This window comes from Vidua macroura, chromosome 34 (genome assembly GCF_024509145.1).
Source record: "Vidua macroura isolate BioBank_ID:100142 chromosome 34, ASM2450914v1, whole genome shotgun sequence".
Taxonomy (NCBI): Eukaryota; Metazoa; Chordata; class Aves; order Passeriformes; family Viduidae; genus Vidua; species Vidua macroura.
Genome location: NC_071604.1, coordinates 8,204 through 33,297, shown reverse-complemented (window position 1 = coordinate 33,297; position 25,094 = coordinate 8,204). Strand labels below are relative to the sequence as shown.

At 60.6% G+C, this 25,094-nt stretch overlaps 1 protein-coding gene across 5 annotated transcripts in view; it reads right to left on the bottom strand.

Annotated features, from left to right (window-relative positions):
* The window catches only part of LOC128821085 (cyclic AMP-dependent transcription factor ATF-7), a 59,998-nt gene extending 35,256 nt beyond the window's left edge, over positions 1–24,742 (bottom strand). For 4 of the 5 annotated variants that reach the window (XM_054001958.1, XM_054001960.1, XM_054001962.1 and 1 more), the window contains exons 1-2: positions 24,661–24,742; positions 8,131–8,189 (exon numbers count right to left, since the gene is read on the bottom strand). In XM_054001958.1, coding sequence (XP_053857933.1) covers positions 8,131–8,178 — 48 coding nt within the window. In that variant the 5' untranslated portion in view covers positions 8,179–8,189; positions 24,661–24,742. Of the gene's footprint in view, positions 1–8,130; positions 8,190–16,831; positions 16,863–24,660 lie in introns of those variants that run through there. The other variant, XM_054001959.1, reaches the window with a different exon arrangement.
* Between the last annotated feature and the right edge of the window lie 352 nt (positions 24,743–25,094).

Genomic DNA, 25,094 nt, shown 5'->3' with positions numbered 1-25,094 from the left:
CCCACTGTCCAGCCAGACTATGGGACACTGCCCAGCCCCACTGCCTGGCCCCACTGTCCAGCCCCACTGCCTGCCCCGCTGTCCGGCCCCACTGCCCGGCCCTGCTGTCCAGCCGGACTTTGGGACACTGTCCGGCCCCACTGCCTGGCCAGAATTTGGGACACTGCCCAGTCCCACTGCCCAGCCGGACACTGGGACACTGTCCAGCCCCACAGCCCAGCCCCACAGCCCAGCCCCACAGTCCAGCCCCACTGCCCAGCCCCTCTGTCCAGCCCCTCTGTCCAGCCAGATTTGGGACACTGTCCATTCCCACTGCCCAGCCCCACAGCCCAGCCCCACTGTCCAGCCCCACAGCCCAGCCCCACAGCTCAGCCCCACAGCCCAACCCCACAGCTCAGCCCCACAGCTCAGCCCCACAGCCCAACCCCACAGCTCAGCCCCACAGCCCAGCCCCACAGCCCAGCCCCACTGCCCAACCCCACAGCTCAGCCCCACAGCCCAGCCCCACAGCCCAGCCCCACAGCTCAGCCCCACAGCCCAGCCCCACAGCCCGGCCCCGGCTCCGTGGCGGACGAGGCCGTGGCCCTCGCGTGCTCCCGCCGCAGAGCCCTTCCAAGAACTGCCAAGGAATCCCGGCCAGAGGAATGATAAAGATTTTAACTTACAGGAAATGCTGCTATTAAATAATATTTAAGTCTTAATTATATTTTAAACCAGCCATTTTAGAAAAAAAGAAGTTCTATTACGGCGCTTTTGTAGTTAAAGGTCTGTCAACATTTCCATTTTAAACCTTCATTTCTAGGGGGTTTATAATTTGGCCATAAAAATTCATTCTAGGCTGGAACTTGGCAAACAGGGGCTCAGCCTAGGAGCAATATTTTTTATTATCCAATTTGGTTTAAATTGGTTTGGCCGTTTTTAAGTTATAGGAGTGTAAAAAATAAACGTTTACTGGTTTCAGATGCCTTCTCAAGCTTATTATTATTCAAAATTAGCCTTCCCCCTGCCCACCTCCAAAAACACCTCGGCAGAGCCGGGGGAGACGCCGGGCTCTGCTGACAGCGCACGAGTTACGGCCCACAGCAATTCCATCCCCTCCTTCTGCTGCCAAGAGCTCCTGGAGCCACCCGTGCAGGCCCTGCGAGGCCGCAGCTCCTGCAGCAGCTCCCACCCGTGCAGTTCCTGCAGCTCCCACCTCTGCAGCTCCTGCAGCAGCCGCCACCCGTGCAGGCCCAGCACCTCCCACCTGTGCAGGCCCTGCAGCAGCTGCCACCCCTGCAGCTCCTGCACCTCCCACCTGTGCAGCTCCTGCAGCAGCCACCACCCGTGCAGGCCCTGCACCTCCCACCTCTGCAGCTCCCACCCCTGCAGCTCCTGCAGCTGCTGCCGCAGGAGCTGCTCCCAGGGCCGGATCACCGCGGCACTGGGGGAACTGGTCCATGCTGGCCGTGGGAGGAAGCTGGAGCAGGAGCAGGCAGAGCTCAGGAACAGCTGGGAACCCCAAACTGGGAACCCCAAACTGGGAACCCCAAACTGGGAACCCCACACTGGGAACCCCACACTGGGAACCAGAAACTGGGAACCCCACACTGGGAACCCCACACTGGGAACCAGAAACTGGGAACCCCACACTGGGAACCCCAAACTGGGAACCCCAAACTGCGAACTGCAAACTGGGAACCCCAAACTGGGAACCCCAAACTGGGAACCCCACACTGGAAAGCCCACACTGGGAATCCCACACTGGGAATCCCACACTGGGAATCCCAAACTGGGAATGCCAAACTGGAAAGCCCACACTGGGAATCCCACAATGGGAATGCCAAACTGGGAATCCCAAAATGGGAATCCCACAATGGGAATCCCACAATGGGAACCCCACACTGGGAATCCCACACTAGGAATTCCAAACTCAGAATGCCACAATGGGAATGCCAAACTGGGAATGCCACACTGGGAATCCCAAACTGGAAAGCCCACACTGGGAATCCCACAATGGGAATGCCAAACTGGGAATGCCACACTGGGAATCCCAAACTGGAAAGCCCACACTGGGAATCCCAAACTTGGAATGCCACAATGGGAATGCCAAACTGGGAATGCCACACTGGGAATGCCAAACTGGGAACCCCACGCTGGGAACCCCACACTGGGAAGCCCACGCTGGGAATGCCACAATGGGAATGCCACAATGGGGATCCCAAACTGGGAATCCCAAACTCAGAATGCCACAATGGGAATGACACACTGGAAAGCCCACGCTGGGAATGCCACAATGGGAATGCCACAATGGGGATCCCAAACTGGGAATCCCAAACTCAGAATGCCACAATGGGAATGACACACTGGAAAGCCCACGCTGGGAACCCCACACTGGGAAGCCCACACTGGGAATCCCAAAATGGGAATGCCAAACTGGGAAGCCCCCGCTGGGAAGCCCCTGCTGCCCCTCTGCAGACCCCACACGGGGGAGAGCCCGCCCTGGGTCGGGCTGCGCAGAGCCCAGAGCAGCTCGGCCCCGCGCGGGGCCCGTCCATTACTGGGCAATAGAGATTTAAGGGATAATGGCCACGGCAGCCGAGCACACAAAGCCATAAACCGCTCCTGAGCTTGGTTAAATGCCAAGTGATGCTGAGGCTCCACGCCATAAACATTATTTCTATTATATGACAAGATAAGAGGATACAATAAACCGGCAAGAAGAGAGAGAGAGAGAGAGAGAGAGAGAGAGAGAGAGAGAGAAGGGAAAAAAAAAAAAAAAAAGAAAAGAAATAATTTTCTGGCCTCGTGAAAAGTTCTGGGCTCGGCGTTTCCTGGACGCTGCACAAAGCAGCAGCTCTGAGCAAAGGTTTAGGGGGAACAAATTGGGAAATTAAGGGGGGGTTTAAAAAGCAAACGATTGTCTGAGGAAATGGCCTGGATAACTGGAGCTCTGGAATTAGGGCCAGAGGGATGATTTGTGTGCCCTGTAAAGGGAAACGCTGCGGAGGGAGGGCTGGGGAAGCCGTGCTGCCTGCTCAGGATGGTCAGTGTATTCAGTACATCCAAGACATTCAGGATATTCTGTATATTCAATGTATTCTGTATCTTCTGTATATTCAAGATATTCAATATATTCTGTATATTCAATGTATTCTGTATATTCAATATATTCTGTATATTCTGTATATTCAATATATTAAATATATTCAGTATATTAAAGATATTCAGTATATTCAGTATATTAAAGATATTCAGTATATTCAGGATATTCAATATATTCAATATATTCAGTATATTCAATATATTCAGTACATTCAATATATTCAGTATATTGAATATATTCTATATATTCAATATATTCAGTATATTCAGGATATTCAATATATTCAATATATTCAGTATATTCAATATATTCAGTACATTCAATATATCAGGATATTCAATATATTCAATATATTCAGTATATTCAATATATTCAGTACATTCGATATATTCAGTATATTCAAGATATTCAAGATATTCTATATATTCAGTATATTCAGTATATTCAGTATATTCAATATCCTCCTGCCCTGGGCAGCAGCAGTGCCACACAGGTTCATTAACGGGGAAATTCCCACACGAGGATGCTCTGGAGAGCCCGGAGCACCCCAGGGTGGCACCTGCCGGGTCCCTGAGGGGCTCTGGGGCCGTTTTCGGAGCGGGGAGATGGAGCCAGACGTGGAGAAACCTCCTGTGGCTCCCGGGGCAGCAGCTGAACCCCCCCGGGCTGCAGAGCTCTGCTGGGGTGCCTTAATGAGCCAGCGGAAGGTTTAATTCCCTAATTAATGAGGTGGAGCTGTCCCACTGCACAGAGCTTGGGAACAGCTCCCAGCTCCAACAGCAGTGCCCAAATTCCCCCAAACCTGAAGGTTTAATTCCCAAATTCCCCCAAACCTGAAGGTTTAATTCCCAAATTCCCCCCAAACCTGAAGGTTTAATTCCCAAATTCCCCCAAACCTGAAGGTTTAATTCCCAAATTCCCCCCAAACCCGAAGGTTTAATTCCCCAATCTCCACCAAACCTGAAGGTTTAATTCCCAAATTCCACCAAACCTGAAGGTTTAATTCCCAAATTCCACCAAACCTGAAGGTTTAATTCCCCAATTCCCCAAACCTGAAGGTTTAATTCCCCAATTCCCCAAACCTGAAGGTTTAATTCCCCAACTCCCCCAAACCTGAAGGTTTAATTCCCCAACTCCCCCAAACCTGAAGGTTTAATTCCCCAATTCCCCAAACCTGAAGGTTTAATTCCCCAACTCCCCCAAACCTGAAGGTTTAATTCCCCAACTCCCCCAAACCTGAAGGTTTAATTCCCCAATTCCCCAAACCTGAAGGTTTAATTCCCAAACTCCCCCAAACCTGAAGGTTTAATTCCCCAATTCCCCAAACCTGAAGGTTTAATTCTCCAATCTCCACCAAACCTGAAGGTTTAATTCCCAAATTCCCCAAACCTGAAGGTTTAATTCCCCAGTTCCCCAAATTCCACCAAACCTGAAGGTTTAATTCCCAAATCCCCCCAACCTGAAGGTTTAATTCCCTAATGAACAAGGTGGGGCTGTCCCCCTGCCCAAAGCTGGGGAACACCCCCAGTCCCAGCTCTCAGCCCCCAGAGTGGCTGGAATTCAGAGGTTTGGGGTGATCAGCAGCACCCAGAACTGAGAGGTTTGGGGGTGATCAGCAGCACCCAGCACCCAGAATTCAGAGGTTTGGGGGTGATGAGCAGCACCCAGAATTCAGAGGTTTGGGGTGATGAGCAGCACCCAGCACCCAGAATTCAGAGGTTTGGGGTGATCAGCAGCGCCCAGAATTCAGAGGTTTGGGGTGATCAGCAGCACCCAGAACTGAGAGGTTTGGGGTGATCAGCAGCACCCAGCACCCAGAATTCAGAGGTTTGGAGTGATCAGCAGCACCCAGCACCCAGAATTCAGAGGTTTGGGGGTGACAGCACCCGGATCGATCTCACCAGGAAATCCTGGCTCCAGGCATCCCCCTCTGCCTTGCAGGGGCATTCCAGGGCAGGAATTCCAGCTCCCCCTGCCCTTCCCGGGGCAGGAACGGCCCCGCTGGGCTCGGGGAGTGGGGAAGGGCAATTCTCCAGCTGTCCCCGCGGGGTGGGAGTCAGCTGTGCCACCCCGGCCCCGGGGGCTGGGAGGATCCCAAAATAACCCCCCCTGCAGCCCTGGCAACCCCAAACATGTTTACAGCCCGCGGCCCCCCCGGCGCACGCACTCTGAGCTGCTCGGGGATTTCGGGTGCCCTCCTCGCTGCCCTCGGCAGCTTTGCCTGCATGCAAACAGGGAAAATGGGGAAAGGGAGGAAAAAGGGAGGGAAAGGGGAGGAAAAAGGGAGGAAAAAAGAGGAAAAAAAGGAGGAAAAAGGGGGAAGAAGGGGGGAAGGGAGGAAATAGGGGAGGGAAAAAGGGGGGAAAAGAGGAAAAAAGGAGGAAAAAGGGAGGAAAAAGGGGGAAAAGGGAGGAAAAAAAGGAGGGAAAAGGGAGGAAAAAGGGGGAAAGGGAGGAAAAAAAGGGGGGGAAAAGGAGGAAAAAGGGATTTAGGGCATAAAAAATGGGGCTAGTGTTAGCTACAGAGGGAAGGAAGCAGCTGCTGGGGCAAATCGTGAAGTCAGCCCAGGACATTCCCCCGTGCCAGCCCTGCTGGCCCTGCTCTGCTGGCCCTGCCCTGGATCCCCATCCCAGCCCTGCCCTGGATCCCCATCCCAGCCCTGCCCTGGATCCCCATCCCAGCCCTGTCCTGGATCCCCATCCCAGCCCTGCCCTGGATCCCCCATCCCAGCCCTGCCCTGGATCCCCATCCCTGGATCCCCATCCCAGCCCTGCCCTGGATCCCCATCCCAGCCCTGTCCTGGATCCCCCATCCCAGCCCTGCCCTGTATCCCCATCCCAGCCCTGCCCTGGATCCCCATCCCAGCCCTGTCCTGGATCCCCATCCCAGCCCAGCCCTGGATCCCCCATCCCAGCCCTGCCCTGGATCCCCATCCCTGGATCCCCATCCCAGCCCTGCCCTGGATCCCCATCCCAGCCCTGCCCTGGATCCCCATCCCAGCCCAGCCCTGGATCCCCATCCCAGCCCTGCCCTGCTCTGAAGGACGTTCTGGGAAAAGCAGGCACGAGGTCAGGCTGGATCCCCATGAATCACCCCGCTCGGAATTACCAGGATTCCAGCATTTCCATATTAACATGAGGAATTGTCGGAATTACCCATAAGCAGCAGGCTGGAACAGCCAGAGGAGGAAGCAGCCACCTTTATATGTCATTTGTGGGAGATTGTGGGAGATTAAATTTAAATACATTGTTGTTTGCCTTAATTGCTTGTTTGAAGCCGATTTTAGGGCTGTGTGATTGAAGGGCTCACACCATTAAGTGCTCAAACACAGCTAATACATTTTATAAATGGCCTGCACAATTTCACAGGCAAAGAAGTTTCAGATAAAAAGCAGCCTCCCAAAAAAAAAAAAAAAAAAGGAAAAAAAAAAGAAAAAAAAAAAAGGAAAAAAAGAAAAGGCAAAAGGAGGAAGTTCACCTGAAAGAGGGGAGGGGAAGGATCTGGGTGAGGCTCGTGTCACAATGACCAGAAAGATGGAAAACCCTAAATATGTGTTTTTAAACCAGCAGGAATTCCATCATCCCCCAGTGTCCAACAGATCCCACTAAACCAGGAGGAATTCCATCATCCCCCAGTGTCCAACAGATCCCACTACATCAGCCCCAGCAGCAATTCCATCTTCCCCCAGTTCCTCCCAGTACCAAGTGCCAGGGAGCCCCCGAGCTCAGCTTTGGGACGGCACCGTTCTCCCTGGAAATTTCAGGAAAAGGGGATGGGAGCAGTGTTCTCCCTGGAAATGGAAGGAAAAGGGGATGGGAGCAGTGTTTTCCCTGGAAATGGAAAGAAAAGGGGATGGGAGCAGTGTTTTCCCTGGAAATTTCAGGAAAAGGGGATGGGAGCAGTGTTCTCCCTGGAAATTTCAGGAAAAGAGGATGGGAGCAGTGTTCTCCCTGGAAATTTCAGGAAAAGGGGATGGGAGCAGTGTTTTCCCTGGAAATTTCAGGAAAAGGGGATGGGAGCAGTGTTTTCCCTGGAAATTTCAGGAAAAGAGGATGGGAGCAGTGTTCTCCCTGGAAATTTCAGGAAAAGGGGATGGGAGCAGTGTTTTCCCTGGAAATGGAAGGAAAAGGGGATGGGAGCAGTGTTTTCCCTGGAAATTTCAGGAAAAGGGGATGGGAGCAGTGTTTTCCCTGGAAATTTCAGGAAAAGGGGATGGGAGCAGTGTTCTCCCTGGAAATTTCAGGAAAAGGGGATGGGAGCAGTGTTTTCCCTGGAAATGGAAGGAAAAGGGGATGGGAGCAGTGTTTTCCCTGGAAATTTCAGGAAAAGGGGATGGGAGCAGTGTTCTCCCTGGAAATTTCAGGAAAAGGGGATGGGAGCAGTGTTTTCCCTGGAAATTTCAGGAAAAGGGGATGGGAGCAGCGTTTTCCCTGGAAATTTCAGGAAAAGGGGATGGGAAGATGAGGCTGGAGGAGGACGAGCCTCCCTCATCCCCTCATCCCTCTCTCTCATCCCAGGAAGCTCCGCAGCCGCTCCAGGGAGGAGGAATTCCCGCAGGGCACGGGAAGAAGCCCATCCCAAAATAGCATTTTGGGGACCATCTCCCGTCACCTGTCACATTCCCAGCTGCTCCAGAGGAGGAACTCGGGAGCCTCCAGGCCCCGCAGGGCTGCGGGTTTATCCCGTGGGAGCGGAATGGGGGCACAGCCCAGGGGAGGCCGTGGCACAGGAAGCAGCCCCGTCCCGGGCGGGCTCTGCTGGGAGCTGGGAGCTCACGGCCGGGGTTTGCAGCCTGCAGATCCCAGGGGCTGCTTTCCCCCCGGGATCTCCTGGAACGGCGGCTCGGAGCGCTCTGGCTCCGGGATCAACCGGCCCCAGCCCCGTTACACCAAAACCCCATTAAACCCCAAAGCAGCCAAACCCCATTAAACCCCAGATCAGCCAAAATCCCATTAGAACCCAAAGCCAAAGCAGCCAAACCCCATGAAACCCCAGAGCAGCCAAACCCCACTAGAGCCCGAGCCCGAAGCCCAGGCAGGCCGTACCTGTCCGCAGCCCGGGGCGCCGCACACGAAGGGCCGGTCGTCACCCATCCTGCAGCAGCCTGGGGAGCAGAGAAGGGAGAGAAATCCTTAAACAGCCCCAAAAAGCCCCAAAGCACCAGCGGGAGCTGCCCCTCTGCTGGGATGGCGGTTATCGGATGGGAATTGTCCCGGCCCAGCTTTAGGGTCTGGCTGGGTTTTTACAGCTGGAAGGGAAACTGGGAAGGTGTGGGAGCTTCCCCGGGCTCCAGCAGCACCCAGAGGTGTCCTGCAGCTCGGTGTCACCTCCCTCAGCTCAGTGTCACCTCCTGCACGGTGGGGACAATGCCCAGCCCTGCGGAGGGGCAGCAGCACAGCCCCCCCAGCACGGCCCCACTCGTCCCCCCTCGGTGTTTTCAGGGTCAGGGAACATCCTGGGACCCGCGGGGATCCTCAGAGCCAGCCCTGGGCCAGCCCAGGAATCCCCCCCACACACAAACAAATCAGCAGGGACAGTGGCAATCCACGGAAAACAAAGTGCAGGCGAGCAGCCATCAAATAAATCCACGGCCTCTCTCTGCACCGGTTATATTTTCAATGGGAGAGAACTAAAATTTGTCATTTAATTAATTAAGGGATTATAGGAGTGGTGCTCCGTTTTACAAGGCAATAATCAGGCTCCCCAGTGGGTAAACTACAAGGCTGATGGCAGGGGCAGTTTATCACGGATTACAGCCAAGGATAACAAAACACTCACTCCTATTATGCTACAAGTGAAGCTGTTCTCATTAATAAAAAATAAGAGTAAATAAAGTAAAAGCCTCCCCCCGCCCAGTCTCTAACTCGAGAAGCGACGGCTCCCTCCACGCACTGGTATTTTCACAGCAGGATTTCACAAAGCTGTGCTAAAGCAAATGCTGTCCCCTCGGGGGGCTGCTCCGGGGGGCTCCCAGCACCTCCTGCTCCGAGCTGGGATGGGCTGGAATGCCAGCGAGGGACCCGGGGCTGCACGAGAAGGGTTTGCACTCTTGGGTTGGTATTTTTAGGAGCTGTGTGAGAAAGAGCTCCAAGAATGCGGCAGGGGGAGCGGCAGGAGGTTCTGCTCCCCGGGAAAGGAATCAATGAGCTGCTCAAAATGAAGGAAATTGGTGATTTTCTGTTCCTCCCCCCGGCCACGGCAGCAAGACCCAAAGGCTGGCGAGAGGGAAGCTGTGATCCCACAAAGCAGGAGGCAGAGAGCGCTGGGCTGGGGCTGGATTTGGGGCTGGATTTATGGAGCCAAACCCCGGGGGCTGTGCAAACAGGAATGGGGATAAATGTCCCTGTCACCAACAGGAATGGGGATAAATGTCCCTGTCACCGGTGGCACGGGCCTGCAGCCAAAGCCCTGCCCGGTCCAGGGGGAAACAAAGGCACCCAAACATCAGGAACGGCCCCAGAAATCCCAAAAGCGACACAGGAGGTGGCAGAGCAGGGGACAGCAGGAAGGGCCAATCCTGCCCAGGCCTTGAGGTGACACCGGAGCTCTGGATGGACTCAGCTGCTCCTGGCTGCACCAGGAGGATCCTCCCGTTCCCAAAGCAGGATTTAACTGATCCCCCCGTTCCCAAAGCAGGATTTAACTGATCCCCCTGTTCCCAAAGCAGGATTTAACTGATCCCCCTGTTCCCAAAGCAGGATTTAACTGATCCCCCCGTTCCCAAAGCGGGATTTAACTGATCCCCCCGTTCCCAAAGCAGGATTTAACTGATCCCCCCGTTCCCAAAGCAGGATTTAACTGATCCCCCCGTTCCCAAAGCGGGATTTAACTGATCCCCCCGTTCCCAAAGCAGGATTTAACTGATCCCCCCGTTCCCAAAGCGGGATTTAACTGATCCCCCCGTTCCCAAAGCAGGATTTAACTGATCCCCCGTTCCCAAAGCAGGATTTAACTGATCCCCCTGTTCCCAAAGCAGGATTTAACTGATCCCCGTGTTCCCAAAGCGGGATTTAACTGAACCCCCTGTTCCCAAAGCAGGATTTAACTGATCCCCCTGTTCCCAAAGCAGGATTTAACTGATCCCCCGTTCCCAAAGTGGGATTTAACTGAACCCCCTGTTCCCAAAGCAGGATTTAACTGATCCCCCCGTTCCCAAAGTGGGATTTAACTGAACCCCCCGTTCCCAAAGCAGGATTTAACTGATCCCCCTGTTCCCAAAGCAGGATTTAACTGATCCCCCCGTTCCCAAAGCAGGATTTAACTGAACCCCCCGTTCCCAAAGCAGGATTTAACTGATCCCCCCGTTCCCAAAGCAGGATTTAACTGATCCCCCTGTTCCCAAAGCAGGATTTAACTGATCCCCCCGTTCCCAAAGTGGGATTTAACTGATCCCCCTGTTCCCAAAGTGGGATTTAACTGATCCCCCGTTCCCAAAGTGGGATTTAACTGATCCCCCCGTTCCCAAAGCAGGACCCAGCTGATCCCGGAGGATCCTCCTGTTCCCAAAGCAGGATCCAGCCAATCCCCCCTGTTCCCAAAGCAGGATCCAGCCAATCCCCCCTGTTCCCAAAGCAGGATCCGGCCGCTCCTGGCTGCGGGACGCGCACGCGTGAGCTCAGATTTATGTCGCGTTTAGCCGGGATAAATTCCCTCCATAAATCCTGTCCTTAGGAAGGGCCGAGGCAGGAGCTGATTGGGCGCTGGGAGTCAGCACAGGGACACCGGGCTGGGCCAGCAGTGACACCGGGCTGGGCCAGCAGTGACACCGGGCTGGGCTGGCAGTGACACCGGGCTGGGCCAGCAGTGACACCGGGCTGGGCTGGCAGTGACACCGGGCTGGGCCAGCAGTGACACCGGGCTGGGCCAGCAGTGACACCGGGCTGGGCTGGCAGTGACACCGGGCTGGGCCAGCAGTGACACTGGGCTGGGCTGGCAGTGACACTGGGCTGGCTCCGTCCCTGTGCCCACAGTGACACCGGGCTGGGCCAGCAGTGACACCGGGCTGGGCTGGCAGTGACACCGGGCTGGGCTGGCAGTGACACTGGGCTGGGCTGGCAGTGACACCGGGCTGGGCCAGCAGTGACACCGGGCTGGCTCCGTCCCTGTGCCCACAGTGACACCGGGCTGGGCCAGCAGTGACACCGGGCTGGCTCCGTCCCTGTGCCCACAGTGACACCGGGCTGGGCCAGCAGTGACACCGGGCTGGCCCCGTCCCTGTGCCCACAGTGACACCGGGCTGGCTCTGTCCCTGTGCCCACAGTGACACCGGGCTGGGCCAGCAGTGACACCGGGCTGGCTCCATCCCTGTGCCCACAGTGACACCGGGCTGGCCCCGTCCCTGTGCCCACAGTGACACCGGGCTGGCCCCATCCCTGTGCCCACAGTGACACCGGGCTGGCTCCGTCCCTGTGCCACCTCTCCCGGGGTGCCATTTCGCTGCCGCGACAGACGCAGCACGCTGGACACGGCTGGGAAGGAGGAAAGGCACACACGGATTGCTCTGGGGGAGCTCGAGGGGGATTTTTACCCAAACCAGGCTGTGCTGGGAACCCTCCCCTGCTGAGCCACACCGACCACCGGGGCTGGCTGGAAGTGACACCTTCCAAAGGCCCTGTGGCCCTGCTGGGGCTTCTCCCCAGGAACTGAAGCGAGCCCTGCACAGGACAGGGTGTGTGGGTGGCACGAGGGTCACACCCAGAGCTGGGCTGGCCCTGGCTCTGTCACCACAGCCGTCCCACCCCAGCCTGCCCTCACACGTCCTGGCACGGCGAAGCTCCCATGGGGCTGCCCCGGCTGTGTTAGAGAAGGAGCTGAGGCCGGCAGCCAGGATTTGGCAATCCGAGTCTTTTGTGGCTTGCCAAAGTCAGGAGCAACTGGCCCTTCGTCCCTGGGGTCTCCCACACTGCTGTGGCCAGCTGCTCCCTCAGCTGCAAACCACTCGGGTTTCTGCAGCACCTCGGATCCCCGTGAAAAACACCACAAAACAACAGAAAATCACCTCTCCTTAAACCTCAGCGTGAAGACGGAAGGAACTGCCTGGACCTCAGCCCTGCTGGATGCTGGGCACAGGGCTGGAAACGCTCTAAAAATAAGGTTCTATTGTTGTCCTGGCACGTGACTCTGCTGCAGGAATGCTGGTGCCCAGCGCTTGCATCTGGGCACTGCAGGATGGGCAGGAATGCACTGGGAATTACATTGGGATTGCACTGGGAATGCACCGGGAATTGCACTGGAACTGTACTGGGATTGCACTGGAAATGCATTGGGAATTGCACTGGGATTGCACTGGGAATTGCACAGGAAATGCACTGGGAATTGCATTGGGATTGCACTGGGAATGCACCGGGAATTGCATTGGGATTGCACTGGGAATGCACTGGGAATTGCACTGGGAATGCACTGGGAATTGCACTGGAACTGCACTGGGAATGCACTGGGAATTGCACTGGGAATTGCACTGGGAATGCACTGGGAATTGCACTGGGAATTGCACTGGGAATGCACTGGGAATGCTGCAGGCCCCGAAAAACACTTGGGGGGTGTGCAGACACTGTTCTGTGCCAGCTGGGATCCCTCTCCAGGACAGATCCCTTTTCCAGCAGGGATCTCTCTCCAGGACAGATCCCTTTTCCAGCTGGGATCTCTCTCCATGACAGATCCCTCTCCAGCAGGGATCCCTCTCCAGCACTCTCCTCCTCCAGCACCCCCACAGTTCTGGGTTATGCCAGTAAACCACGAGGATAAACTCCACATTAACGTGACCACAAAATTAAAGCTGAGGGCTGCACCAAGCGTGAACCAAAGCCAGCAGGGCTGCGAGAGCCACTCCTAAAAATAGGCTCAGCCTGGGGAGGCACAAAAGCAGGCTGCTGGCACGGGCTGGGCCAGGAGGGAGCTGCAGGGGAGAGGGGCACGAGGCTGTGCCCAGGGAAGGGGCAGGAGGCAGGCAGGTCCCAGCGAGGCTCAGGCCAGGAGCTCCTGGAGCTGGGCAGGAGCCAGGCAAGGCTCCCGTGGCTCCCTCAGCCCATGCCCAGTAAATCCTGCCTGGGCTGAGCCCGTGCCCTGAGCTGGTGGGGAGAGCAGGAGAGCAGCGATGCAGGGGGAGAGAACGAGCTGGCAGCAAGGCTGCCTGCTTTTTGGGGCACTTTGTGGATAAAACCCCATTACGGGGTTAATTCTGAGCCCAGCCAGTGGCCAGCCCAGCCCCATGGGGTTAATTCTGAGCCCAGCCAGTGGCCAGGCCAGCCCAGCTCTGTGGGGTTAACTCTTGGCCAGGCCAGCCCAGCCCCGTGGGGTTAATTCTGAGCCCAGCCAGTGGCCAGGCCAGCCCAGCTCCTCTGGGCAGCTCTGCCAGCCCGGGAGCCGTGCCAGGAGCACAAACAAACCCATTCAAACACAAACGGCGCTCCAGGCACCGGCCCAGCCCCGAGCACGGGCAGGGGGAGAGCAGGGAGAGCAGGGAGAGCCACAATAAACGAGATTATTATGGATGGCTGCAGTCTCTGGCTTCCAGGAGAACACACAAACCCCCAGCGCCAACCCCGAATTGCTCTGGGGGAGCACAGGGAGGAGAGGCAGCCCCCGCTGCCATTTCCAGCCCGGGAGAAGGAAGCACAGGGCTGTGTCCCTGGACTGTCCCCAGGCTGTCCCCTCCAGTCTGTCCCCCCAGGTTGTGCCCCCTGACTGTCCCCAGGCTGTGTCCCCAAGCTCTGTCCCCAGGCTATGTCCCCAAGCTCTGTCCCCAGGCTGTGCCCCTTGACTGTCCCCAGGCTGTGTCCCCAAGCTCTGTCCCCAGGCTGTGCCCCTTGACTGTCCCCAGGCTGTGTCCCCAAGCTCTGTCCCCAGGCTGTGCCCCTCAACTGTCCCCAGGCTGTGTCCCCAAGCTCTGTCCCCAGGCTGTGCCCCCAAGCTCTGTCCCCAGGCTGTCCCCAGGCTGTGTCCCCCAGCTCTCCAGAACAGAGATTTCCCCTGAAAACGCGAGGAAGGAAGCAGAGTGCTCCGAGGCCGGCCAGGAAAGGCCCCCGCGGTTTTCCTGAGGGCAGTCGTGGCCAGCCCTGAGCTTCCCGAGCCGCGGCACGGGCTGGGGCCAGCAGGGCCACCCGGGGAGGGCAGGGACAGAGCCCTGTCCTGGCCAGGGCTCCTCGCTGTGCCCGGCCCGTGCCAGCCTGGGGGTGAGTGTGAGCACCGCCATCCATCCTCACCTGAGGGAATGACCAACAGCTCGAGCTCTTCCTTCAAAAAACCCAGGGGAAAAGCGGGACTGGGGTCCCACCCGCTGTGTGGAGCCGGGCTGGCACCACATCCCCGCTGCTGTGAGACCTGGGCAACCTGGGCTGCACACACCGGGCTGAGGGCAGCTCCTGCTCCTGCACACACCGGGCTGAGGGCAGCTCCTGCTCCTGCTCCTGCACACACTGGGCTGAGGGCAGCTCCTGCTCCTGCACACACCGGGCTGAGGGCAGCTCCTGCTCCTGCTCCTGCACACACCGGGCTGAGGGCAGCTCCTGCTCCTGCTCCTGCACACACCGGGCTGAGGGCAGCTCCTGCTCCTGCACACACCGGGCTGAGGGCAGCTCCTGCTCCTGCTCCTGCACACACCGGGCTGAGGGCAGCTCCTGCTCCTGCACACTCTGGGCTGAGAGCAGCTCCTGCTCCTGCTCCTGCACACTCTGGGCTGAGGGCAGCTCCTGCTCCTGCACACTCTGGGCTGAGGGCAGCTCCTGCTCCTGCACACACCGGGCTGAGAGCAGCTCCTGCTCCTGCTCCTGCACACACCGGGCTGAGGGCAGCTCCTGCTCCTGCACACTCTGGGCTGAGGGCAGCTCCTGCCCCTGCACACACTGCGCTGAGGGCTGCTCCTGCTCCTGCACACACCGGGCTGAGGGCAGCTCCTGCTCCTGCACACACCGGGCCAGGGCTGCTCCCAGGGCTGGTCCAGTCCCTCAGAGCCATCCCGAGCTTCACACACTGGGCCAGGGCTCCTCCCAGGGCTGCTCCTGCCCCTCTGAACAATCTGGGGCTGCACACACCAGGCTGAGGGCTGCTTCTGCCCCTCAGAACGATCTGAGGCTGCACACACCGGGCCAGGGCCGCTCCTGCCCCTCAGAGTGACCCCGAGCTCCACACACCGGGCTCAGGGCTGCTCCTGCCCCTGCACACACCGGGCCAGGGCTGCTTCTGCCCCTCAGAACGATCCCGAACTCCACACACCGGGCCAGGGCTGCTCCCAGGGCAGCTCCTGCCCCTCACGGAGCCTGGAGCTGCCCACATGGGCCAAGAGCTGCTCCTGCTCCTGCACACACCAGGCAGAGGGCAGCTCCTGCTCCTGCACACACCGGGCTGAGGGCAGCTCCTGCTCCTGCCCCTGCACACACCGGGCTGAGGGCAGCTCCTGCTCCTGCCCCTGCACACACCGGGCTGAGGGCAGCTCCTGCTCCTGCACACACCGGGCTGAGGGCAGCTCCTGCTCCTGCACACACCGGGCTGAGGGCAGCTCCTGCTCCTGCACACACCAGGCCAGGGCTGCTCCCAGGGCAGCTCCTGCCCCTCAGAACGATCTGAGGCTGCACACACCGGGCTGAGGGCCGTTCCTGCCCCTCAGAATGATCTGAGGCTGCACACACCAGGCTGAGGGCTGCTTCTGCCCCTCAGAACGATCTGAGGCTGCACACACCGGGCCAGGGCCGCTCCTGCCCCTCAGAGTGACCCCGAGCTCCACACACCGGGCTAAGGGCTGCTCCTGCCCCTGCACACACCGGGCCAGGGCTGCTTCTGCCCCTCAGAACGATCCCGAACTCCACACACCGGGCCAGGGCTGCTCCCAGGGCAGCTCCTGCCCCTCACGGAGCCTGGAGCTGCCCACATGGGCCAAGAGCTGCTCCTGCTCCTGCACACACCAGGCAGAGGGCAGCTCCTGCTCCTGCACACACCGGGCTGAGGGCAGCTCCTGCTCCTGCCCCTGCACACACCGGGCTGAGGGCAGCTCCTGCTCCTGCCCCTGCACACACCGGGCTGAGGGCAGCTCCTGCTCCTGCACACACCGGGCTGAGGGCAGCTCCTGCTCCTGCACACACCAGGCCAGGGCTGCTCCCAGGGCAGCTCCTGCCCCTCAGAACGATCTGAGGCTGCACACACCGGGCTGAGGGCCGTTCCTGCCCCTCAGAATGATCTGAGGCTGCACACACCAGGCTGAGGGCTGCTTCTGCCCCTCAGAACGATCTGAGGCTGCACACACCGGGCCAGGGCCGCTCCTGCCCCTCAGAGTGACCCCGAGCTCCACACACCGGGCTAAGGGCTGCTCCTGCCCCTGCACACACCGGGCCAGGGCTGCTTCTGCCCCTCAGAACGATCCCGAACTCCACACACTGGGCCAGGGCTGCTCCCAGGGCAGCTCCTGCCCCACACGGAGCCTGGAGCTGCCCACATGGGCCAAGGGCTGCTCCTGCTCCTGCACACACCGGGCCAGGGCTGCTTCTGCCCCTCAGAATGATCCCGAACTCCACACACCAGGCCAGGGCTGCTCCCAGGGCAACTCCTGCCCCTCACGGTGCCCTGAGCTGCCCACATGGGCCAAGGGCTGCTCCTGCCCCTGAAAAGTCCCCGTTCAAGGCTGCTCCTGCCCCTCAGGGTGCTCGGAGCTGCACACACCCGGGCCAGGGCTGCTCCTGCCCCTCAGAACGATCCCAAGCTCCACACACCGGGCCAGGGCTACTCCTGTCCCTCAGAGTGACCCTGAGCTGCACACACCGGGCCAGGGCTGCTGCCAGGGCAGCTCCTGCCCCTCAGAGCGATCCAGAGCTGCACACACCGGGCTGAGGGCTGCTCCTGCCCCTCACGGTGCCCGGAGCTGCACACACCCGGTTCAGGGCTGCTCCTGCCCCTCAGAACGATCCCAAGCTCCACACACCGGGCCAGGGCTGCTGCCAGGGCTGCTCCTGCCCCTCGGGGTGCCCGCAGCCCTCCCTGCCTCTCCCCGCCCGGATCCACCCATGGAAATTGCGAAAGACTTTCAGTTTTGCAGGGAGAGGCCCCCCCAGGGCGGCTCTTGGGCCCAAACTCCGACTTTCAGGTTATTTTGGGGTGTGAGGGAAGGAGGGAGAGTGTTTGCTTTGTAACCAAAAAGCTGCGAGAGCTTAAAATTGCCGTGTGGGAAAGGAGGCCAAGAGCCCGGGCTGTAAAACCTGCTCTGGAGGCACAACACCCTCACGCTTCGTGGGCTTGACAAAGCAAAGCAAACCCAACTGTATAAACTGGAATATTGGCAGGGAATTCGCTGGAAACAAATCCCCCCTCAGCCACGGGGTGTTTAACAAGAAACCTCAGCCAAGTCCCAGCAGCTCCCTCGGGCTGGGCCTTTCTGGGTGTTGGGGCTCCGAGAGGATCCCCAAAAAGCCAAAACCTCATGGCCTCGGGGCGTCAGAGATGTGCAAAACCCTCATTTCTTGCTGGGAAGTGCCTTAGAGCGGCACCATTCCTGTCAGAGCCTCTCCCCAGGCCCTCGGGTGATCCCAGCGCGGCTCCCGGAGCTCTCCAGGGGCAGAGGGACTGCAGAGCAGCCCCGGGGGCTGTGGGACGAGGCTCCAGCTGCTGGGAAGGGACAGGGCCATTGTCACCGTCCTGTCATGGCAAAGCAAAGCCGGCCACTGGCCCTGACCTCGGGCAGAGCACCCAGACAGGAACAGGGCCATTGTCACCGTCCTGTCACCTCAAAGCAAAGCCGGCCACTGGCCCTGACCTCGGGCAGAGCACCCAGACAGGAACAGGGCCATTGTCACCGTCCTGTCACCTCAAAGCAAAGCCGGCCACTGGCCCTGACCTCGGGCAGAGCACCCACACAGGGACAGGGCCATTGTCACCGTCCTGTCACCTCAAAGCAAAGCCGGCCACTGGCCCTGACCTCGGGCAGAGCACCCACACAGGGACAGGGCCATTGTCACCGTCCTGTCACCTCAAAGCAAAGCCGGCCACTGGCCCTGACCTCGGGCAGAGCACCCACACAGGGACAGGGCCATTGTCACCGTCCTGTCACCTCAAAGCAAAGCCGGCCACTTGCCCTGACCTCGGGCAGAGCACCCACACAGGGACAGGGCCATTGTCACTGTCCTGTGACTGCAAAGCAAAGCCGGCCACTGGCCCTGACCTCGGGCAGAGCACCCACACAGGGACAGGGCCATTGTCACTGTCCTGTGACTGCAAAGCAAAGCCGGCCACTGGCCCTGACCTCGGGCAGAGCACCCACACAGGGACAGGGCCATTGTCACTGTCCTGTGACTGCAAAGCAAAGCCGGCCACTGGCCCTGACCTCGGGCAGAGCACCCACACAGGGACAGGGCCATTGTCACCGTCCTGTCATGGCAAAGCAAAGCCGGCCACTGGCCCTGACCTCAGCCAGAGCACCCGGACAGGGATTCAGGAGCGTCTGGGACTTCTTTGGACTCCTCTGGAGCCAAAGGGAAGTCCCTGAGGCTGGAGCAGCCTCCAGGAGCTCCGAGCAGCCCCAGGGAGCTCGTGGCAACCTCCAGGAGCTCTGAGTGGCCCCAGGGAGCTCATGGCAGCCTCCAGGAGCTCGTGGCAACCTCCAGGAGCTCCGAGCGGCCCCAGGGAGCTCGTGGCAACCTCCAGGAGCTCTGAGTGGCCCCAGGGAGCTCATGGCAGCCTCCAGGAGCTCGTGGCAACCTCCAGGAGCTGTGAGTGGCCCCAGGGAGCTCGTGGCAACCTCCAGGAGCTCTGAGTGGCCCCAGGGAGCTCGTGGCAGCCTCCAGGAGCTCCGAGCTCCTCGGGGAGCTCCCAGCCCTGTTACTGCGTGCCCCCAGGGCACGACCTGTGCCTGACCCCGGGCACAAAGCACAGCCCAGAGCCCAAATCTCTCCATGAAAACCCTTCCTTCCCGCTGCCAGCCTCCGCAGCAGCGACTCCAGGGCAGAGGCTCGCGGGCAGGATGCGGGGCGGCCTCGGCGCCGGCGCGGGGGCGATCCATCTCGGCTCTGCCGAGATCTACGGCGGCGCAGGGAAATAATTCAGCTTTACGGGAGGAAGGGAAGGCCTCGGAGAGCCACTGCTCCTCACCCGGCCCCGGTAATTACACCAAAGCCGCGGCGGCCTCGGAGCGCGCAGTATTTTACCTCGGAAATGCCTGAGTGACCCAGAAACTGGAGTCCCATTTCCTGAAATTATTTCACCACTTCAGAGCCCTTGTTTCAATGAAAGCTGCTGCAAACGAGGCATGAGAGCCCCGAGCTGAGCTGGAACATATTTTCCCCGCCGATGCGTGTGGATGGTTTGAAGGGAAGAGCAAAGTCAGGGCTGCGAGGAGCAGAGGAGAACGAGCGCCTCGACAAAAACCCTGCCCGTGAACCCAAATAACGGGGCCAGGCCGGGACAGGGAGCCCCCACACTGCCCTCCCCGTGACATAAAAACGTCCTGGGCCACCTGTTATTATCCCATCCCGCCTGTTATTATCCCACTTCCCTTCATTCAGCTTTTGGAGGATTTCAGGGTGCCGCTGTTTGATGCGTGAGCCCTAAAAATCCGAGGGGAGCGAGAAATGCTCCAGGCAGAAGGGTTTGCAGAGAGGGTCTGCAGAAAAGGATTGCAGAAAAGGATTGCAGAAAAGGATTGCAGAAAGCCCAGGTGCTGCAGGATGGTTTGAGCTGTGCTTTGGTGGGCAGCAGAGCCCCCATTCCCGACAAGAGCTCCCAGAACTCCAAGTGAAGCTTTATGGGATGGAGCCATGAGCACCCTAAAGGGATCCGGCGGGTTTTGGGAACAGGGAGATGCCAAAAAAAAAGGGGAAAGCAAAGGAAAGGTGAGGGACAGCCTCAGGGAGGGAGGAGCATCCATTGGGAATTCCTCAGCACCTCCAGCGTTTCCTCCCTGGCTGCAGCACAGCTCGGGAAGAGCAGTTTGGGAAATCTGGCCTCGATTCGTAGAGCCAGGAATGGGGAAAAAAAAAGAAAGGGGAAGAAAAAGAAGGAAGAAAAGGAAGGGAGGGAAAAAAAAGAAGGAAAAAAAAAAGAAGGGAAAGAAAAAGAAGGGAAAGACTAAAAAGAAAGAAAATAAAAAAGAAGGCCCCAAGAAAGTCCAAGGATAAATAAATCCAAACAGAGGCACAGCAGCATCACGTGGGACGCGGCAGAAAACGAGTCCAAAGCCAAAGGCAAGGCAGAGCTCCTTCCCTGACACACAGAACCACGCCGTGGGCACGGGGCCTGGCCCGGGGAGCCTGAGCAGCCCCGGCCAGGAGCAGCCCCGGCCAGGAGCAGCCCCGGCCTCGAGCAGTCCCGGCCTCGAGCAGCCCCGGCCAGGAGTAGCCCCGGCCTGGAGCAGCCCTGGCCCCGCCTGCCTCGCCCGGGATGCTGCGAGCAGCTCCCAGGGTTATTCCCCCAGGACATCCCCCTCCTCAGGACCAGCAGCTCCCAGGGTTATTCTTTCCCCTCAGGACCAGCAGCTCCCAGGTGATTCCTTCCCCTCCTCAGAACCAGCAGCTCCCAGGGTTATTCCTTCCCCTCCCCAGGAACAGCAGCTCCCAGGTGATTCCTTCCCCTCCTCAGGACCAGCAGCTCCCAGGGTTATTCCTTCCCCTCCTCAGGACCAGCAGCTCCCAGGTGATTCCTTCCCCTCAGGACCAGCAGCTCCCAGGTGATTCCTTCCCCTCCTCAGGACCAGCAGCTCCCAGGGTTATTCCTTCCCCTCCTCAGGACCAGCAGCTCCCAGGGTTATTCCTTCCCCTCCTCAGGACCAGCAGCTCCCAGGTGATTCCTTCCCCTCCTCAGGACCAGCAGCTCCCAGGGTTATTCCTTCCCCTCCTCAGGACCAGCAGCTCCCAGGGTTATTCCTTCCCCTCCTCAGGACCAGCAGCTCCCAGGGTTATTCCCCAGGACGTTCCCCTCCTCAGGAGGGACTCCAAGCCCAGCTGGACCCCACCCCGCAGCCCTGGCCGTGTCCCCACCCCGCTGGCGCTTCCTCTCTCCCAGTTCCCCATTTCCCAGCACGAGGGGGATTCCCATCCCAAACCCCCCTGGAATCCACCCTCGGGCCGGCTCACAGGGCTTTCGGAAGGAACGGGAATAAAGACACGGACCAGGAGCTGGAATTATGTTTTGGCCACATCCTCGGGCTTGGCCGTGTCCCTGCAGGGATCCCACGGCACGGCCGGACCTGCCCCGAGCAGGAAGGAGTCCCGCACCTGCCCAGGTGGGCTCAGCACCTCCGGGAGCACCTGGCACCTGCAGCGGGAGCCCAACACAGCACAGGGACCTGCTGGGAAACGGGGAGAGCCCCGGGGAATGAGGAACCTCGAGAAAGCAGAAATAAAACGGGAACGCACGTCAGAGACGAGCCCCGGGCAGGGCGAAAGAGGAATCTCCAGAGGGAGGGTTGGCATTCCCAAAGTTTGTGTGCAAAGTCCCAGAGTTTTCCTGCTCCTGCTCCCAGAGATGCCAGGGCTCTGCTGCACAGCCCAGGGACGCAGGGAAACACAGACAGATCCCGGGAAAAGGCTGAAATTCCCGGAGGACACAACCCCCGGGGGGTCCCACAGCTCAGGACCGCCGGGGCACCCAAAACCAGGAACTTTTCCACGGGAAAAGGGCTGGTTTGGGGTTCCCAAAGCAGACAGGCCTGTGGGAGAGCGACTGCCCGCTGAAACCCCAACGGAGCCACAGCAGCACGGCCAAAACCCTTCTGTGAGCGGTGCCCTGAGCCCTGAGAGACCCCCAGCACCAAAACCCCCTCCCCAGCACAGAGACCCCCTCCTCGGTACCAGAGAAACCCCCTCCCAGTCACCAAAACCTCCTCCCCAGCACCAAAACAACCCCCTCCTTGGTACCACAGAAACCCCCTCCCCGGCACAGAGACCCCCTCCCTGGCACAGAGACCCCCTCCCCAGCACAGAGACCCCCTCCTCGGTACCAGAGAAACCCCCTCCCTGGCACCAAAACCCCCTCCTCAGTACCAGAGAAACCCCCTCCCCAGCACAGAGACCCCCTCTCAGGCACAGAGACCCCCTCCCCGGCACAGAGACCCCCTCCTCGGTACCAGAGAAACCCCCTCCCCAGCACAGAGACCCCCTCTCAGGCACAGAGACCCCCTCCCCAGCACAGAGACCCCCTCCTCAGTACCAGAGACCCCCTCCCCAGCACCACAGAGACCCCTTCCCAGTGGCACAGAGACCCCCTCCCAGGCACAGAGACCCCCTCCCCAGCACAGAGACCCCTCCCCAGCAGCACAGAAAGCCCCAGCCCAGCTGGGATCACTGCTGGGCTCCCCCCAGGGCTCTCCCAGGGCCAGCCCCTCCTGGACTCTGCCCAGAGCTGGAGAGCCCCTCGGGACCACCCCGGGGGGATAAAGGGGAATTCCTGCACACAGGGACAGAGGGGACACGGGGCAGCGAGGACAGAGCGGCAAAGGAAGGGGCAGGAGGGGAGAGCAGAGCAGGAGCCGGGCGGGATCCCCCCGTGCCAGGGCAGGTGGGCAGGTGAGCCCCAGCTCCCAGCTCCCAGTGTTTGGGGTTTGGTGTCCCTGATGGAGAACAAACTCCTTCCACTCCAGTCCCCGATGTGTGTGTGCCCCTTCCCGCTCTCCCTTCACCAGTGCAGCGACTCCCTGCTCCCCAAACGCTGCCCAGGGGCTCCTGCAGCCCCTCCGCACCCCCCTGGATCCCTCTGGATCCCCTGACAGCCTCTCCACATCCCCCTGGATCCCCTGACTGCCTGACACCCCTGACACCCCCCTCTGGATCCCCTGACAGCCTCTCCACATCCCCCTGGATCCCCCTGGATCCCTCTGGATCCCCTGACAGCCTCGCCACACCCCCCTGGATCCCCCTAGATCCCTCTGGATCCCCTGACAGCCCCTCTGCACCCCCCTGGATCCCTCTGGCTCCCTCTGGATCCCCTGACAGCCTCTCCACATCCCCCTGGATCCCTCTGGCTCCCTCTGGATCCCCTGACAGCCCCTCTGCACCCCCCTGGATCCCTCTGGATCCCTCTGGATCCCCTGACAGCCTCTCCACATCCCCCTGAATCCCTCTGGATCCCTCTGGATCCCCTGACAGCCCCTCTGCACCCCCCTGGATCCCTCTGGATCCCCTGACAGCCTCTCCACACCCCCTGGATCCCTCTGGATCCCCCTGGATCCCCAGACAGCCTCTCCGCACCCCCCTGGATCCCGCTGGATCCTCAGACAGCCTCTCCACACCCGGCTCCCCCTGGATCCCCTGGCAGCCCCTCCCGATCCCCCTGGATCCCCTGACAGCCCCTCCGCACCCCCCTGAACCCCCAGCAGATCCAGGGGCGCAGACCCCTCCCCACCCCAGAGCACAAAGCCCAGCTCTGGGGTCCCTCAGGACCCCCCAAGGCTCCTGCAGCCTCTGAGGTCCCGTAGCTGCCACCCCACATCTCCTCAGGGCTCCCTAGGCCCTGGACACTGAAGGGTCTCCCTCCCCCCCAGCCCCAAATTTCCTCATCCAAAGCCTCCCCCCGAGCCCCCAGGACTCCCCAGGGAATCCCCCTCCCTTTAAAGCCCCCACACCGCAACCCCCGCGGGCACTGCCCCTGTTCTCAGCCCCCAGGAGCCCCCCAGCCTTCAGCTCCCTGCAGAGCCCCGGGCCTGGCTGGCCCGAATCCAGGGGCTCCCCTGAGCCCCCAGACCCATTCCGGGGCTCCCCTCAGTGCCCCTGAGCCCCCTCCCCACTCCGGGGCTCCCCTCAGTCCCCCTGAGCCCCCAGACCCATTCCGGGGCTCCCCTGAGCTCCCTCCTCACTCCGGGGCTCCCCTCAGTCCCCCTGAGCCCCCTCCCCACTCCGGGGCTCCCCTCAGTCCCCCTGAGCCCCCAGACCCATTCCGGGGCTCCCCTCAGTCCCCCTGAGCCCCCTCCCCACTCCGGGGCTCCCCTCAGTCCTTCTGAGCCCCCTCCCCACTCCGGGGCTCCCCTCAGTCCCCCTGAGCCCCCTCCCCATTCCGGAGCTCCCCTCAGTGCCCCGGAGCCCCCTCCCCACTCCGGGGCTCCCCTGAGCCCCCTCCCCACTCCGGGGCTCCCCTCAGTCCCTCTGAGCCCCCTCCCCACTCCGGGGCTCCCCTGAGCCCCCTCCCCACTCCGGGGCTCCCCTCAGTCCCTCTGAGCCCCCTCCCCATTCCGGAGCTCCCCTGAGCCCCCTCCCCACTCCGGGGCTCCCCTCAGTCCCTCTGAGCCCCCTCCCCATTCCGGAGCTCCCCTGAGCCCCCTCCCCACTCCGGGGCTCCCCCTTCGCTCCCCCCGGCACCGCCCGGGCCCCTCGCTGCTCCCCGGCCCCGCCCCAGGGGCGGGGCTTGACCGCATAGCGGCGCCCCCCTCGCCCGCCATTGGCCGCCGTGCCCGCCGCTCAGCGGCGGCGCGCGATGCGATTGGCCGGGGAGCGCCGTCACTCAGCGCGGGGGCGGGGCGGGCGGAGCCACCGCCGCACGAAAACTCGGGGAGAGTTGTGGGGGGAGGGGCCGGCCGGGGCTCCCGCCGCCCCCGGGGCCGCCCCGCCGCCGCCGCCGCCGCCGCCGAGCCGCCCGGGGCGGCGCCGCTCCCGCCGCGCCCGCGCCGCCCTTACCTGAGGGAGCCGGGCCGGGGCCTCGCGCTGGCGCCGCTCGCGCTGGGGCTCCCGCCGCCCCCCCCCGCCCCGCGCGCGCGGCTCTCGCGAGACCCGCGGGGAGGTAACGGCGCGGCGGCCAATGGGACGCCCCGGGGGCGGGGCCCCGGCTGCGAAGGGGCGTGGCCCCTACACGCAGTGGGCGTGGCCGGCGGCAGGCCCCGCCCGGGAGGCCCCGCGGGGATCGCGACACGTGGGGAGAGGGGACAGACCCGGGATAGGCCGGGATAGACCCGGGACAGGCCGGGATAGACCCGGGACAGGCCGGGATAGCCCGGGATAGACCGGGACAGGCCGGGACAGGCCGGGATAGACCCGGGATAGCCCGGGATAGCCCGGGATAGACCCGGGATAGCCCGGGATAGACCGGGACAGGCCGGGATAGACCGGGATAG